This window comes from Pan paniscus, chromosome 10 (assembly GCF_029289425.2).
Source record: "Pan paniscus chromosome 10, NHGRI_mPanPan1-v2.0_pri, whole genome shotgun sequence".
Taxonomy (NCBI): domain Eukaryota; kingdom Metazoa; phylum Chordata; class Mammalia; order Primates; family Hominidae; genus Pan; species Pan paniscus.
Genome location: NC_073259.2, coordinates 128,793,982 through 128,811,118, shown reverse-complemented (window position 1 = coordinate 128,811,118; position 17,137 = coordinate 128,793,982). Strand labels below are relative to the sequence as shown.

General features: G+C 54.9%; 1 protein-coding gene across 1 annotated transcript; it reads right to left on the bottom strand.

The window, feature by feature from the left end:
• Positions 1-892: 892 nt before the first annotated feature.
• Positions 893-17,094, bottom strand: ACADS (acyl-CoA dehydrogenase short chain). The gene is made up of 10 exons (XM_003832378.4): positions 14,921-17,094; positions 13,663-13,826; positions 3,765-3,914; positions 3,433-3,544; positions 2,911-3,062; positions 2,450-2,620; positions 2,230-2,367; positions 1,985-2,080; positions 1,704-1,760; positions 893-1,604 (listed from the first exon to the last, which is right to left on the bottom strand). Exons 1-10 carry the CDS (start codon positions 14,964-14,966, stop codon positions 1,452-1,454), a joined length of 1,239 nt encoding a protein of 412 aa, XP_003832426.2. The 5' UTR covers positions 14,967-17,094; the 3' UTR covers positions 893-1,451.
• Between the last annotated feature and the right edge of the window lie 43 nt (positions 17,095-17,137).

The following is a 17,137-nucleotide window of genomic DNA, read 5'->3' as shown; positions in this document are numbered from 1 at the left end:
TTTAAAAATTAGCTGGCCATGGTAGTGTGCACCTGTAGTCCCAGTTACCTGGGAGGCTGAGACGGGAGGATCACTTGAGCCTGGGAGGTTGAGGTTCTGATAAGCTGTGGTTGTGCCACTGCACTCCTGCCTGGGTGACAGTGAGATTCTGTCTCTAAAAAAAAAAATCCATCCCCAACAGGGGCTCAGGGTTCCTGGGCGCCCCTTTGATGACAGCTCCTAAAGTCACCGTCTCCCTCCCGCTTCCCTCCAGAGACCTCCCAGCAATGCCAGTTTGACTCTCTGCCCTGCCTGCCCGGCGGAGGGCTGTCCCCACCTCCTTTGAAATCTTTCTTTGCTCACTGTTTTCTCTTCCAGCTGCTGAGATCGACACTGGCCCAGAGGGTTAAGAGCTTGGACCTTGGCTTCAGGGGCACCTTTGCCCAGAGAAAGCCCTGCAGGCACCAGGACCAGGGCAAGCCCCCGCACTGGCTGGCCAGGGCCGCCCTCGAGCGCGCTAGTGAGCACAATGGCTGCTTCTCGAGGTTCTGTGTTCTCCCACCTGGGGCTCGAGGCCTCCACAGCTTTGCTCCCCGACTCTGGCAATCTGGGGCCTTCCTTCCTCCTGCCTGGAGGCTGGTCCTGCGTAGAGAACCCCTTCTAGCCCACTGGCCCTGCCTGGGCCACCCTCCCTCCCCAGGGGCCACTCCCTGAGGCCTGCAGGACCCAGTTCCTATTCCTGAACTGCCTCCTTGGGCAACCTGGCCTCTGCCGGAACTCAGGAACCTCCCAGGTGGCCAGGCCCCTCCCCAAGACCCCCAACACTCACAGGGTGAGACTGTCAGAGAGCAGGACTCTGTGCAGAGACCACCATCCCTCCCCGGAGCACCCAGGAGAGGGCGAGGACACAGACTGGGGGACAGGTGTGTTTATTACCCACAGTCAGTCACACAGCGTGAATCACCACCCCTGCCTTCATCAGACTTTACGAAGGGCTGAGGGGCCTCTGGGCCAGCTCCATGGCCCAGCCCCACCACCTGCCCAACACCAGGGCCCCAGGCCTCGTCATCCTGACCCCAGCCCTGCTCCTGACCTCTGACCTCAAGGAAAAGACAGACCCCACCAAGGGCCTGTCGCACTGGGCCTTCATGCCAGGGCACCAGGGCCCGCGGGAGGACAACTGAGGTGTCCCTGAGTGTCGCTCACGCCCCCACAACCCCGCCCCCAGGAGGCCAGGGCCACTCAGATGAGGAACTTGAGGCACAGTGGTGAGGAGGCGGAAAGGCCCAGAGGCGGAGCTGCCAATGGTCGGAGGGCCTCATTCCCATGTGATCTGATCTGGGTGGCAGCACTGAGCCCATCTGGGGTCCCCAGGGAGCCCCCGCCGGGCCGCCCAGTCTCTGAGCCAGGGTTGGGGTGGAGGCCCCCGGCTCCCGCGCCTTCCCGCAGTCCTGGGGCAGTCCGCCGCGGGCTCAGCTCTGGTAGCTCCTGAGCAGATGCCCGGCGATCACCAGCCGCTGGATTTCGCTGGTGCCCTCGTAGATCTCGGTGATGCGGGCGTCGCGGTAGTGCCGCTCTGCCGGCATCTCTGTCACATAGCCCATGCCGCCCAGGATCTGGATGGCCTGAGATGAGAACAGAGGCTCAGGAGGGAGAAGACCCTGGCTTGGGGAAAGCTGGAGAAGGGGCAGCTGGCCCCCTCAGAGCTCACTGTGGACACTCACCTGGTGGCTGATGGCGGTCGCGGCCTCCGAGGCGGCCAGCTTGGCCATGGCTGCCTCCTAAACATGGGGGTACAGTCAGAGCCTTCCCTTGAGGGGACCCCTCCATCCCCTGCTCCCCCACTCCCTCAGCAGGGGAGGCCTGTGGAGCCTCCCCATGGGGCAGTAAACCCCAGGCCCACACCTCTGACCCACGGGGCCAAGGAGCAGAGACCCGCCCCAACCTCTCCCCGTCCCTGGGCCCACCACATTCTGGGCCATGGCTCGGGGACCCCTGTGGGCACCTTGATGAAAGGCTTCTTGTTATCCTTCAGCATGGCAGCGCGCCAGGTCAGCAGCCGGGCACTCTCCAGGGCCAGGGCCATGTCTGCCAACTTGAACTGCAATAGCCCCACCCCGCACCGCAGGTCAGCAGCTGCCCCTCCAGGGGACAGGAGGGAGGGCGAGGAGGACGGAGAGCAGTCAGGAGGCCACACTCTCCGCCCGCCGTCCAGCCTCTAGGCCCAGCTCCTAAAGCTGCCACCATTACCTGGATGACCTGGAGCTTGGTGAGGGGCGCCCCGAAGGCCATGCGATTCTCAGCGTAGTTCACAGCACAATCGAGGGCGGTCTGGGCAATGCCCAGGGCCTGGGAGGCGATGCCGATGCGGCCCATGTCCAGGGTTTGCTGTGGGGACCGCCCTGGTCAGTGGCCCGCCAGCCGGGGCGCAGGCCTGGCCTCAAGGTGCCACCCCCACTGCCGGGCTCACCATGGCTATCTTGAAGCCCATCCCTGGCTCCCCCAGGATGCTGTCCTTGGGGATGCGACAGTCCTCAAAGATGAGGTTGGCCGTGGATGAGCCCCGGATGCCCAGCTTGTCTTCTTTCTTCCCCAACGTGAGCCCAGGCGTTGGCATGGGGACCAGGAAGGCACTGATACCCTGAAAGGAGAGGCGGGCGGTTTTCTCAGAGCTGCCCCTCAGACACACCCTCACACCAGCACACCCAACACCAACCCGGTCCCCTCCCCACCTCCCTCGGAAACTCAGGCCTTGACACCCTCTGCCGGCTTCTGGGGAAGGTGCAGGCTTCAGTGGCAGCTGAGGAGGGACAGGGACAGCCCACTTGCCCCAGAGCAAAAATAGGTCCAGTCGGGCCAAGGAGAGAAGGCCCTAGAAACAGAAATGACAGCAGCCCAGGATCCGGCTGAACCCCTCTCTGGGGTGCCCACCTTGTTTTGCAGGGCTCTGTCCGTGCTGGCAAAGACCACGGCAGCCGAGGCCTCCCAGGCATTGGTGATCCAGGCTTTGGTTCCATTCAGGACCCATGAGTCGCCCTCGGCCCGGGCGGTGGTGGACGCGGCTCCTGCATCACTGCCGTTCCCTGCCCACACAGACCCAGGGCTCAGCGCACGCCCCACCCCACACAACCTAAGGACACCAGCCTCACTCCCTCCACACCCCTGCTGGCAGACACGAAACCCTATGACTCGGGCTCCAAAGATGAGGGTCCCAAAGCTCTCAGTGATGGGCCCAGAGGGCGAGGGGGGTGTGCAGGAGCTGGCGTCTTAAACCAGGGGACCCCCAAGGCAATCTTCCTCCCAGCGCCACGGTGGCAAGAGCGCTCACCCCACCAACCACATGGGGAGCCTCCCCTCTGGCCTCCGAAGCAGTGGGCAGTTGGCCTAGCACCTTCCTCTCCTCCCCCTCTGGGCCTGTCACCCTAAGGACAGGTGAGGGGACAGGGCAGGTACCTGGTTCGCTGAGGGCAAAGCAGCCAATTTTGTCACCACTGGTGAAAGGCGTGACCCACTTCTGCTTCTGCTCCTTGGAGCCAAACTTCAAGATGGGCCCCAGGTAGAGAGACTAGGAGGACAGCGGGGAGCGGTCGGAGGCCCCAGGCCCAGGCGCATCCTGCCCACCTGTGGGCTGCACCTCAGGGCCTGTTCTGTCCAGGGCCTACCCAGTAGGACCAAGGCCTGTGACGTCTCCAGAGAGATCAGGGCTGGGAGCCGAGGCCAGAGCCTGCCCGCTCACGGGAGCCTCCCTCCACCCGTGTGTCCCAGGGGCCTGGGAGGGGGCTCACGTTGTTGACACTCATGATGACTCCGGTGGAGGCACAGCCGCGGCTGATCTCCTCCATGGCGATGGCGTAGGCCAGGTAATCGAGGCCAGCACCGCCAAGCTCCTCGGGCACGTCCATGGCCAGAAGCCCAAGCCCGCCCATCTTCTTCACCTGGGCACAGGGAAGGACGGCACGCCATGGGCAGCTGCCGGGGGCGAGCCCACCCTCCCCAAGCCCAAACCCTCCTGCCCCCGAGGCAGTGCCCTGCAGAAACTCAGGCCATGTGACCCCAGCCACGCACAAGGGATCCCCAAGTCCAGAAGCTGAAGACCCAGTCCCACTGAGGTCTATACGATGGCACTTCTCATTCAAGCTGTCCTGCCCCCGCCTCCACGCCTGCTCCCCGCTCCGTCCACAGCCACGGCAGCGAGCAGGCAGAAGGCACAGGATGCTTTCAGGGAACTCAGAGGTAAGGAGCAGGACAGCGTGAGCCACACTGACCTTCGTCCAGCCCCCTCTGCACATCCACACACACGCACCCTCCCCACCACAGGGCCTCTGCACATGCCACCTCCTATCCCTCAGCTGGTTATTGCCCCTCCTCTCCTTCTGATCGCAGCTCAGGCCTCGCTGCTTTGGGCTGCCATCCCCAGCCTCGCTGAGTCAAATCCTTCAGTCCCTCTCCTGCAGCACTTCTGCGGCTGGAATTTCTCAGGGATGAACGTGCTTCTCTGGATTAAGGTCTTTTGCCTTCACCACGAGGGCACAGACTGTGTGTGCTCTTGCTCACTGCTACGTGCCCAAGGCCAGTGAGAGAATGAATGAAGGATAAGAGCTTGGGACTCTTAATTCTGGGTAATAATCATATTAAGAGTGGGCCAGGAGCAGCGATCACACCTGTAATCCCAGCACTTTGGGAGACCAAGGTGAGGGGATTGCTTGAGGCCAGGAGTTCGAGACCAGTCTGGGCAACATAGCAAGACCCCATCTCTACCAAAAACAAAATAATAATAATAGTATTATTACTCTCAGGTGAGTAATATGGGAAATGTGGACCACAGAATCTACCTAACTTCAAAAAGGAACAAGTAAAACCACTTATCTCTGGGAGAGCAGGGACAGGGACGGGGACAGGGACGGGGACAGGGATGGGGACAGGGGAGGGAACCGTTGCTTTTCACGAGCCCTTTTATACAATCTCATTCCTGCAACCATGTTATTTTATTTTATTTTATTTTGTGACAGAGTCTTGTTCTGTTGCCCAGGCTGGAGTGCAGTAGTGCGGATCTCGGCTCACTGCAACCTCTTCCTCCCAGGTTCAAGCAATTCTCTGCCTCAGCCTACCGAGTAGCTGAGATTACAGGTGCCCACAATCACGCCCAGCTGATTTTTGTATTTTTAGTAGAGACGGGTTTTCACCATCTTGGCCAGGCTGGTCTTGAACTCCTGACCTCGTGATCCACCCACCTCGGCCTCCCAAAGTGCTGGGATTACAGGTGTGAGCCACCGCACCTCAACCATGTTCTTATACTACCATGACTTACATAAACTAATAAGAATGTTTGCTAATATATTCTTGTTTTTCTATACTCCTGTGAATATAAAAGTTTTACCTTCCCCGTCCCCCAAACAGTACTCACCTCAAAGGACTGTTCTGAGACCTGACTGAGATAATACACATGAAAGGCAGAGCCCAGCACCTGGCCCAGGCTGAGTTACTGTTGAACAGCATCTATCATCAAGTGGCTGCCAAGTTGTTTTTTTTTTTTAAGGACTGCACACAGTGACTCACACCTGTAATCCCAGCACTTTGTTTGTTTCTTTTTTCTTTTTCTTTTTTTTTTTTTGAAACAGAGTCTCACTTTGTTGCCCAGGCTGGAGTGCAGTGGCTCAGTCTCGGCTCACTGCAACCTCCACCTACTGGGTTCAAGTGATTCTCCTGCCTCAGCCTCCCGAGTAGCTGGGATTACAGGTGCCTGCCACCACACCTGGCTAATTTTTATATTTTTGGTAGAGACCAGGTTTCACCACATTAGCCAGGCTGTTCTCGAACTCCTGACCTCAAGTGATGCGCCTGCCTCAGCCTCCCAAAGAATCTCAGCACTTTGGAAGGCCAAAATGGGTGGATCATTTGAAGCCAGGAGTTCGAGACCAGCCTGGCCAACATGGTGAAACCATGTCTCTACCAACAATATAAAAACTAGCCAGGCATGGTGGCGGGCGCCTGTAATCCCAGCTACTCGGGAGGCTGAGGCAGGAGAATTGCTTGAACCTGGAAGGAAGAGGTTGCAGTGAACCGAGAGTGCGCCACTTCACTCCAGTCTGGGCGACAGAGCGAGAATCTGTCTCAAAAAAAAAAAAAAATTATTGTTTTTTTAGAGACAGGGTGTCACTATGTTGCCCAAGCTGGTGTCGAACTCCTGGCTCGAGTGATCCTCTTGCCTCAGCCTCCCTCATGCTGATTAGAGGCACGAGCCACCACACCAAGCCTAGTTCTTACTTTGACAATAACATATGGAAAAGAGGGGGCACCTAGGAGCCTGCAGCACTTCTGTGACAACCTGTGTGTCCCTCTGTGAAATTGCTTATTTGATTCTTCCTTGAACTGTTCCCATGGGAAACTCACTTGTAAGACTCTAAGTGCGGGGCGGAGCGTCATCTCCGAGTCTCCCACACGTACCACATGTGGGGTATAAACGTGTGTGCTGAGAGGCTTGAGCTATGACCCCCACAAGTGCACATCAAGCTCTGCGGCCCCCAGGCAGATGCTGTGCTGCAGTCAGAGGGCAGAGAAGCTGGGAAGGAGTTGGCCAGTGTGTGGAAGGCAGCATGACAGCAACCGCCCAAGATGTCCCCATCCTAATCCCAGGTCCCATGAGTATGTTCCCTTCCGTGGCAATAGGGACTTTGCACACGTAAATTAAGCGTCTGGAGATGTGAGGGTTATTCTGGATGATCAGAGTCACCCAGTGTCATCACAGAGTCTTTGTAAGGCAAAGACAGACACAGACTCAGAGAAGGAGAGGTGACGACGGAAGCAGAGGCAGGAACTCTGGCGGGAAGGAATGCAGGCGGCCTCTAGAACTGGGAAAGACAGGAGTGGATTTCCCCAGAGCCTCCAGAGGGAACTCAGTCCTGCCGATGCCTTGATTTAGCCCTGTGGGACCCACACTGGATTCCTGACTCAGGTTGAGTAACTGGTGAACAGCATTTATCAAGTGGCTGCCATGGTTTGGTTTTGTTTTTTCCTTTTTTTTTTTTTTTTTTTTTTTGGTAGAGATGGTGTCTTGCTATGTTGCCCAGACTGGTCTTGAATGGTCAGAGAATATATCTGTATTGCTTTAAGCCACAGGGTTTGTGGTCATTTGTTACAGCAGCAATAGGAAACTCATCCACAGTGACAAATGGGAACTCAGAGCTACCAGGGAGGTGTCATTTTGAGAATTACTAAAAAGAAGATTGTTCTGTGGCCGCCACACACCTGGGGAGGGGGGTCCTGCTCAGAATAGGCACCATTTCAGCAGGCACCATTTCAGCAGGCAGGAACCAACTAGGGAAGGGGAAGTCCAAGTGAGAGAGTGCTTTTCACTAGGAAGAGGACCTGGAGACACAGACCTGCGGCAGCACACACATGGCCTCTGAACAGAACACTTTTCTAGCCCACACTTCAGAGTACTTTGCCAGGCGCAGTGGCTCACGCTTGTATTCCCAGCACTTTGGTAGCTGAGGCAGGTGGATCACCTGAGGTCAGGAGTTCGAGACCAGCCTGGCCAACATGGTAAAACCCCGTCTCTACTAAAAATACAAGGATTCTCCCTCTCCCTCTCCCTCTCCCCACGGTCTCCCTCTCCCTCTCTTTCCACGGTCTCTCTCTGATGCCAAGCCGAAGCTGGACTGTACTGCCGCCATCTCTGCTCACTGCAACCTCCCTGTCTGATTCTCCTGCCTCAACCTGCCGAGTGCCTGCGATTGCAGGCACGCGCTGCCACGCCTGACTGGTTTTTGTATTTTTTTGGTGGAGACGGGGTTTCGCTGTGTTGGCCGGGCTGGTCTCCAGCTCCTAACCAGGAGTGATCTGCCAGCCTTGGCCTCCCGAGGTGCCGGGATTGCAGACGGAGTCTCGTTCACTCAGTGCTCAGTGTTGCCCAGGCTGGAGTGCAGTGGCTTGATCTCAGCTCGCTACAACCTCCACCTCCCAGCCGCCTGCCTTGGCCTCCCAAAGTGCCGAGATTGCAGTCTCTGCCCGGCCGCCACCCCGTCTGGGAAGTGAGGAGCGTCTCTGCCTGGCCGCCCATCGTCTGGGATGTGAGGAGCCCCTCTGCCCGGCTGCCCAGTCTGGGAAGTGAGGAGCGCCTCTTCCCGGCCGCCATCCCATCTAGGAAGTGAGGAGCGTCTCTGCCCGGCCGCCCATCGTCTGAGATGTGGGGAGCGCCTCTGCCCCACCGCCCCATCTGGGATGTGAGGAGCGCCTCTGCCCGGCCACGACCCCGTCTGGGAACTGAGGAGTGTCTCTGCCCGACCGCCACCCCGTCTGGGAGGTGAGGAGCGTCTCTACCTGCCCGCCCGAGAAGTGAGGAGCCCCTCCGCCCGGCAGCCACCCCGTCTGAGAAGTGAGGAGCCCCTCTGCCCAGCAGCCGCCCCATCTGAGAAGTGAGGAGCCCCTCTGCCCGGCAGCCGCCCCGTCTGAGAAGTGAGGAGCCCCTCCGCCCAGCAGACACCCCGTCTGGGAAGTGAGGAGCGTCTCCGCCCGGCAGCCACCCCGTCCGGCAGCCACCCCGTCCGGGAGGGAGGTGGGGGGCAGCCCCCGCCAGGCCAGCCGCCCCGTCCGGGAGGGAGGTGGGGGGTCAGCCCCCGCCCGGCCAGCCGCCCCGTCCGGGAGGGAGGTGGGGGGCGCCTCCGCCCGGCCGCCCCTACTGGGAAGTGAGGAGCCCCTCTGCCCGGCCACCACCCCGTCTGGGAGGTGTACCCAACAGCTCATTGAGAACGGGCCATGATGACAATGGCGGTTTTGTGGAATAGAAAAGGGGGAAAGGTGGGGAAAAGATTGAGAAATCGGATGGTTGCCGTGTCTGTGTAGAAAGAGGTAGACATGGGAGACTTCATTTCGTTCTGTACTAAGAAAAATTCTTCTGCCTTGGGATGCTGTTGATCTATGACCTTACCCCCAACCCTGTGCTCTCTGAAACATGTGCTGTGTCCACTCAGGGTTAAATGGATTAAGGGCGGTGCAAGATGTGCTTTGTTAAACAGATGCTTGGAGGCAGCATGCTCCTTAAGAGTCATCACCACTCCCTAATCTCAAGTACCCAGGGACACAAACACTGCGGAAGGCCTCAGGGTCCTCTGCCTAGGAAAACCAGAGACCTTTGTTCACTTGTTTATCTGCTGACCTTCCCTCCACTATTGTCCTATGACCCTGCCAAATCCCCCTCTGCGAGAAACACCCAAGAATGATCAATAAAAATAAAAAAATTAAAAAATACAAGAATTAGCCAGGCGTGATGGTGGGCGCCTATAATCCCAGCTACTTGGGAGGCTGAGACAGGAGAATCATTTGTACCCAGGAGGTGGAGGTTGCAGTGAGCCAAGATCGTGCCACTGTACTCCAGCCTGGGCAACAGAGTGAGACTCCGCCTCAAAAAAAAAAAAACTATTTTATTAAGGAACGCCTCTGCTGCTGGACAATACTCTACCAAGTGCTAGAAATACGCAGGTCTCCAGCTACTCAGGAGGAGGTTGAGGCAGGAGAATCACTTGAGCCCAGGCGTTCAAATCCAGCCTGGCCAACATGATGATACCCCTGTTTCTAAAAGAAAATTTTTTAATTAAAAAAATTTTAAAAAGAGGGTGTGGTAGCTCAGGCCTGTAATCCCAGCACTTTGGGAGACGGAGGTAGGAGGATCATCTGAGTCCAGGCGTTTGAGACCAGCTTCATCAACATGGCGAGACCCCCATCTCCACAAAAAGTTATAAAAATAAAAATAAATGAGCCAGGCATGGTGGTGCACACCTGTGGTCCCAGCTACTGCAGGAGGTGAGGCATGAGGATCACTTGAGCCCTGAGCCCGGGAGGTCGAGGCTGCAGTGAGCTGTGTTTGTGTCACTGCACTCCAGCCTGGGCGACAGTGAGGCCCTGTATCAAAAAAACAAAAACAAAAATAAATATGCAGGTGTCCAAGACTCACGGTCAGGCCTAGGCATGAACCTCACCAAAAGCCTTTTTCTCTAGCTTACCAGCAAAACAGAATAAGGCTAAACTAGCTCAAGCCACCTCACCCTCCAAGCACCTTCAGATCTCCCCGGACACAGAGACACACCCTCCTTTTCACCCCGGAACTTGTTGGTATAAAACCCTGGAATAAATGGCACATGAGCCAATCGCTCCATAACTCCATCTCATCCCCAGAAACACAGTGGGAACCCAAATTCCCAGAAAGAGAGTAAAAGGATGAAACTCTCCTAGGTGCGTTCAGTTCCTCATACTCACCTAAAATGCTTGGTCACACGTCCCGACAGGTAGCAGAATGAGGGTGACCCCATATTCCTCTTACAGATGAGGGAATTCACACAGAAAGGGTATGTGGTGTCAGTGGCCAGGTCTAGGCCACCAGGAGGCAAGACAGAACCCCAGCCTCCTCCTCTCTACACAGCGCCGCCTCCCTCTGGCTAATGCGACACTTCTCAATGAGCTAGAATCAAAAGTTGTAGGAATTCACAATTCCCACACCCAAAGGACCTCACTAGCATATACCATCGCCCTCAATTTTCCCCCAGCTCCTGTCTTCCCTCCTTTCTCACCATCAGCATTTTCTTTTACAGCATCTACCGGCTGGGCGCAGTGGCTCATGCCTGTAATCCCAGAACTTTGGGAGGCCCAGGCGGGCGGATAACAAAGTCAAGAGTTCGAGACCAGCCTGGCCAACATGGTGAAACCCCGTCTCTACTAAAAATACAAAAATTAGCCGGGTGTGGTGGTGCGCACCTGTAGTTCCAGCTACTTGGGAGGCTGAGGCAGGAAAATTGCTTGAACCCAGGAGGCAAAGGCTGCAGTGAGCCGAGATCGCACCACTGTACTCCAGCCTGGGGACAGAGCGAGACTCCATCACACACACACAAAAATAATTTAAAAAATAAAGCATCTACCGCTGGCTGTGAAAGACATGGCAGTTCCACTCACTCCCACTCTGGTGTTGAGACAGCAAATTTCAAAAGAGAGGAGCACTGCTCTGGGGCAGCACCTAAGAGCACAGCCTTCTCCATCCCATCCCAGAGCCTGGACACAGTCACCTCACCCCATTTCATCAGTGGTGACAGGGGCTGTTTCCCAGGCCTTCTCACTCTGAAATTTATCTCTAGATTTCAGGCAACATACTGTGGCCAGCTACAGGAACATTCTAGAAAAAAAGTGGGGACAAAAGCAATAACCATGGTAATGTACACTCGTTAAAGGGCCTCCTGAAAAAGAGACAGGGAGACCAGCACCGAGGGAAGGAAAAAGGGGTGGCAGGAGAGGGAAGAGACAAGACAGTCAAAAAGGAGAAACCCAAAATATAATTAAGCAGTGGCTCACACCTGTAATCCCAGCAGTTTGGGAGGCTGAGACAGCCAGGTCACCTGAGGTCAGGAGTTCAAGACCAGCCTGGCCAACATGGTGAAACCCCATCTCTACTAAAAATACAAAAATTAGCCAGGCATGGTGGCAGGCACCTGTAGTACCAGCTACCTGGGAGGCTGAGGCAGGATAATCACTTGAACCTGGGAGACAGAGGCTGCAGTGAGCCAAGATCGCACCACTGCACTCCAGCCTGGGTGACAGAGTGAGACTCCATCTCAAAAAAAAAAAGAAAAGAAAAGAAAAAGAGAAGCAGCCAAGGGAAAAAAATGGGTTCGGGTTTGTCCATCGTTTCTGACCTATGTAAATTGATGGTAATTAACTAACAGCAGCCAGGCGCCCGTCCCAGTCCCAATATTTTAGTATTTTCTACAGAGAGGCCTGACCTTCAGAGCTATCTCAAGGGGTGGCCTCCTAGAGCCCCCTGCAATGGTCACTCTTGGTTCCTAGTGTCTGTGACCCAGCAACCCTGACCTGCACCCTGAGAAGAGGCAACAGCACTGATGAGGCTGAGCCTGGTGGTCTCCAGACTCCCAAGAGAAACCGTAAGAAACTGTAAGACCCCTTTCCCAGCAGTGACAGACAAGGCAAGCCTGCAGCACCTGCTGCCTTCATATCTGGGAAACAGTTAGCGGGTCCCTCATATAAAAACAATGTTTTAAGTCCCTTTTAAAACTCATTTTTAAGGCCGGGTGTGGTGGCTCACGCCTGTAATCCCAGCACTTTGCGAGGCCGAGGCGGGTGGATTGCCTGAGCTCAGGAGTTTGAGACCAGCCTGGGCAACACGGTGAAACCCCGTCTCTACTAAAATACATAAAATTAGCCGGGTATGGTGGTGTGCGCCTGTAATCCCAGCTACTCGGGAGGCTGAGGCAGGAAACAATTGTTTGAACTTAGAAGGCGGAGGTTGCAGTGAGCCGAGATCGCGCCACTGCACTCCAACCTGGTGACAGAGCAAGACTGTCTCAAAAAATTTTTAAAAATAAAAAATAAATTAAAATTAAAATTAAAAAAAAAAACAGGCAAGGAGAAGAGGCCGGAGAGGTTTGACTTTTCACAAATCATTAATTAAACAACTATCTACTACTGAGTGTTTACACCAGGTGCTGGACATCTTTAGGTCAGCGTGTACGGCAGTAACATCTTCAACGCGTAGCTGCAGACAGACTGAATGCAAATGGAAGAACACAGTGGCACGGGAGGGAGCGCGCTGATGGGAAACTCAGGGGAGAAAACAGTTCAAGCAGGCCGGGCACGGTGGCTCACGCCTGTAATCCCAGCACTTTGGGAAGCCAAGGCGGGCAGATCGCCTAAGGTCAGGAGTTTGAGACCAGCCTGCCCAACATGGAGAAACCCCATCTCTACTGAAAGTACAAAAACTAGCTGGGCGTGGTGGTGCCCGCCTGTAATCCCAGCTACTGGGGGCCGAGGCAGGAGAATTGCTTGAACCCAGGAGGCAGAGGGGTGCAGTGCGTTGAGATTGCGCCACTGCCCTCCAGCCTGGGCAACAGAGCGAGAGTCCATTTCAAAAAAAAATAAGTAAATAAAAAAGAAAATAGGTCGAGCAGGCTGCCGCTGATGAGCTCCATGACCTTGGGTATGTTATTTAACTTGTTCACAAGTCTGAGTCCATGGGGTATATAATAATACTACCTTTGGCCGGGCGTGGTGTCTCACACCTGTAATCCCAGCACTTTGGGAGGCCAAGGTGGGCAGATCACCTGAATTCAGGAGTTTGAGACCAGCCTGGCCAACATGGTGAAACCCCGTCTTTACTAAAAATACAAAAGTAGTGGGGCAGAGCAGTGCACGCCTATAATCCCAGCTACTTGGGAGGCTGAGGCAGGAGAATCACTTGAACTCGGGAGGCAGAGGCTGCAGTGAGGCGAGGTCGCACCATTGCACTCCAGCCTGAGCCACAAGAGTGAAATTCCGTCTCAAAAAAATAAATAAATAAGAATAGTACCTTCACCTCACAGGACCGTTGTGAGGAACAGATGAGATAACCCATCTCAAGAACAGTGCCTAGTGCATGCCAAACACCCTAAAGGCACTATTTAGAATGAGCACAGTGGCTGGCACAGTAAGCAACTGACCATCCACCACATATTACTGTTGTCCCAGAAGTTAAGTCCTGGCTACTGGCCACAGGCTGGACAAGGGAAACTTCCAGAGCATTTTCTGGGTTCCAGGCCCTGCTTTGGGGTTCCTCTACCAGAGTCCGAGTGCCGCTGACTGTCACTGCCACCATTCATCCAGTAGCAGAGGGCAGACCACCATCGTGGGCTGCTGAGGTTGCACTCTCACCTGAGCCGCTGGGAAGAGATGTTCCTTATCCACCTGGGCTGCAATGGGAAACAACTCCTTCTCGGCAAAGTCCCGGCATGTCTGGAGCAACATCTGGTGTGTCTCGGGCAGTTCCACAGACTGGTAGATGGTGTGTAACTGCCGCCAGGCCCTAGGACAGAGAGCTGCCGGCAAGGGCAGAAGTGAGTGGAAGGAGGAGGCAGGAGGTCTCTAAGAATCCTAGTGACCCACTAACTCACCAGGGAGGATTTTGCCCTCCAAGGGACATCTGACAATGTCTGGAGCCAGTTTTAGTTGTCACAACTAGAGCAGGGGAATGCTATTGGTATCCAGTGGATAGGGGTCCGGGATCCCTGCTGAACATCCAACAAGGCAGAGGACAGCCCCCACAACAAAGAACTGTCAGCCCAAAATGTCCATGGCGGCCACTGAAAACCCCATACTAACTGAATGCTTAGTACACTCACTAGACATTTCCATACACTACATCCTTCAGTCCTCAGTATAATACCAACAGTAATAAGACCTCAGCTCTGTGACCTTAGGCAAGGGTTTTAAACGTCAGTGAGCCTCCGTTTCTATAACAAGTGGAGGCGAATAGTATTCCGCTCCTCGGAGTGCGAAAGAAAGACTAACTAGCGCTTAACACAGTTCTCAGTAGCGTTCCCCTTGTAATTCAGGCCAGGCAAAGGAAGCCGTGGCTATATGTGTCACGGCTGCTACAACTGGAGACACGTAAGATGGGAAAGGTACTGTATTAACCCGCAAGAACGAGCATTTGTGGAACACCTGTTACACGCCAGGCACGAAGTGCTTTACATACCCTATGATTTAATCCTCCCAACAACTCTGATTTTCTCTGTGGACATTTTACACATGGGCCAACCGAGGCTGAGGAGGGGCTGTCTTGCCCAAGGTCACAGATGCGGGTCTGGTTCAATCCCAGGCCTGGCTCCGGAAGAAGGACGCACCCTGAACCTCTAGTGGGGGTGAAATGAAGGGAGGGAGATATGGGAACTGGGAGCTGGGCTGGTGGCTGGGGTCAATCGGGGGGTAGGGGTCTGTGCAGGAACCAGGGACGCCTGAAGGGCCGGGCTGGGTCGGCGCAAGGAGCAGCAGAACTGGGGCAAAGGCCGTGAGCGCTCCCGGAGTGGGGCTCCGCCTGCCAGCGGCTCTGACAGAGCCGGCCGCCAGGACCTCCGCCCGCTGGGCCAGGCGCGGACTGCAGCCCCGCCGTACGGATCCCCAGCGCACTCACCTCTGCGGACAGGGCCCGAGGCCCGGGCGAGCAGCGCGGCGGCCATGGGCGACAGACACAGTCCCAGGCTTCGCGACCTACCGCTGCGAGCGCGCCGTTCCGGAGTGCTGGGGGGCGGGACCCGGGGCAGAGGCCACGCCCGTAGGGCCTCGGGGGCGGGGCCGAGGTGCGCTCGCGGCCAGGGGGCGGGGCCTCCAGTGGTCCCTCCCAAGGCGATGAACCGACGCTCGACTGCGCGCGCGGTCGGTCAGCTGGCTGTTCGTGCCCACATTCGTTAATCAAAATGCTAACAAGAGAAAGCTAAGGATAGAGCTTCGCAGAAAGGCCAGAGAGGTCTTTTTAAAGCATAAATAAGATAGCGATCTTCGGGTTAAAACTTTGTTGGCTTTGTCGGCGGGCCCATCCCTCCTAAAATCCAATTCTACGGCTTAAAAAGCCAAGACCTGCCTTGTCTATCAGGGCCCATGCCCACCGTTCCCTGGTTATTGTTGCTTAGCTTTACGAGGCAGCTCTTCTCTAAGACCCTTAGCTGGTTCCTGACTCGGGGCCTCTGTGATCACTGTTCCTTTTGTCTGGAATGCCCCCTCTTCGTTCAGGTCTCATGGATGCCTGCCCTGACCACACCAAGCCGTTTCTCCCCTCCGGCTCTCTATCTTTCGTTCTGTTTATTCAAGGCACTTTGCATCTGAAATTATCTGCTTCCCCGACTCGCTCCGAGAAGCTCAAGGACCTGTCTTGTGTTGGTGCTCAATATTTAGGCCCCTGGAGTTGGGCTGCAAGGAAAGCTTTCTTTTCCCCAGAGGCTGTGAAGGTGGGTGGAGATGCTACCCCCCGTTCCACTTCAGTACTGTCTGTCTCATTCCCGATTGGGGCAGAACCCAGCCACATATTTGACCCCTAGCATCCTCATCAGGACACCTTTGCCCCGCCCAAGAAACTATGCTGATTTTACTTGTCCCATAAGGGTCTTCTCTTGTGCAAGTGTGATTCTGATTCCCATAGCCTCCTGGGCACCACCCACGCCCTCCCAGGCACCCACACATCCCTCCAACTGCCTTTCTTTCCCAGCACTCAGCCAGGCAGGCATCTGTTCCCAGCATTGACCTATTTGCCAAAACTTCTGTCTCTTCCTCTTGGAGGAAAGTGGAAACCTCGGTCACTACTTCCTAGAGGAAAGCCAATCAAAAGATGCAGCAAAGTCCTTAATGTGTTACCTTTCTTTTCAAATAATGCATTTAAAAGAACGCCTCTAAATTCTCAGTACTTTAAAGTCAAATGAATGGCTCCCACTGGCAAATGCTCTAAGGGCTTCCTCACCTTTCAGTCATCCCACCTGGGAACCAGCCCTGGGTGGAAGAAACGATGAAGAAGCAGGAGAAAAGGGAGAAATAAGTGAGTTGTGTTTGTGAGCAAAGGCCAATAATAATTGCTTCAGGTGCCACAAAGCATCTAAACCAGACTCTTGAGAATTTGTGACTGTAAATATGAACGTTCAAATTTCATTTTAAAAGTATCCAAGTTTTCCAATAGAGACAGAATCAGATAGTGGTTGCAAGAGGCGAAGTGGGGGAAGTCACCTGGCTGCAAACACAAGGAACTCAGGAACTTTCTGAGTGGGTACGATGGAAATGTCCTATATCATGATTGTGATGGGTAATAAAAGTATTCATTTGTCAAAATGCATCAATACTCTTAATTGAGGTAAATTTTACTGTAGTTAAAGTATTTCTTAATAAGCCTACCTTTATGGCCAGCCACAGTGGCTCACACCTGTGATCCCAGAACTTTGGGAGGCCGAGGCAGGTTGATCACCTGAGGTCAGGAGTTCAAGACCAGCCTGGCCAACATGGGGAAACCCTGTCTCTACCAAAAATACAGAATTAGCCGGGCGTGGTGGCATGCACTTGTAATCCCAGCTACTTGGGAGGCTGAGGCAGGAGAAATCACTTGAACCCGGGAGGCGAAGGGTGCAGTGAGCCACCATCATGCCATCACATCCCAGCCTGGGAAAAAAGAGCGAAACTCCATCTCAAAAAAAAAAAAAACCTACCTTTAAAACGTGCATGTAAACTTTCAATTTACAAAGCCACTCACCCTGGGAAAATATAAAGCAAAAATATTAAGCCTAAAGTCCAGTACAATTCCTATCAATCACCCTAGAAGCCAGCTATACTCTAGTTAAACTACTTACAGAAGGGCCACATAATAGCCAAAGTA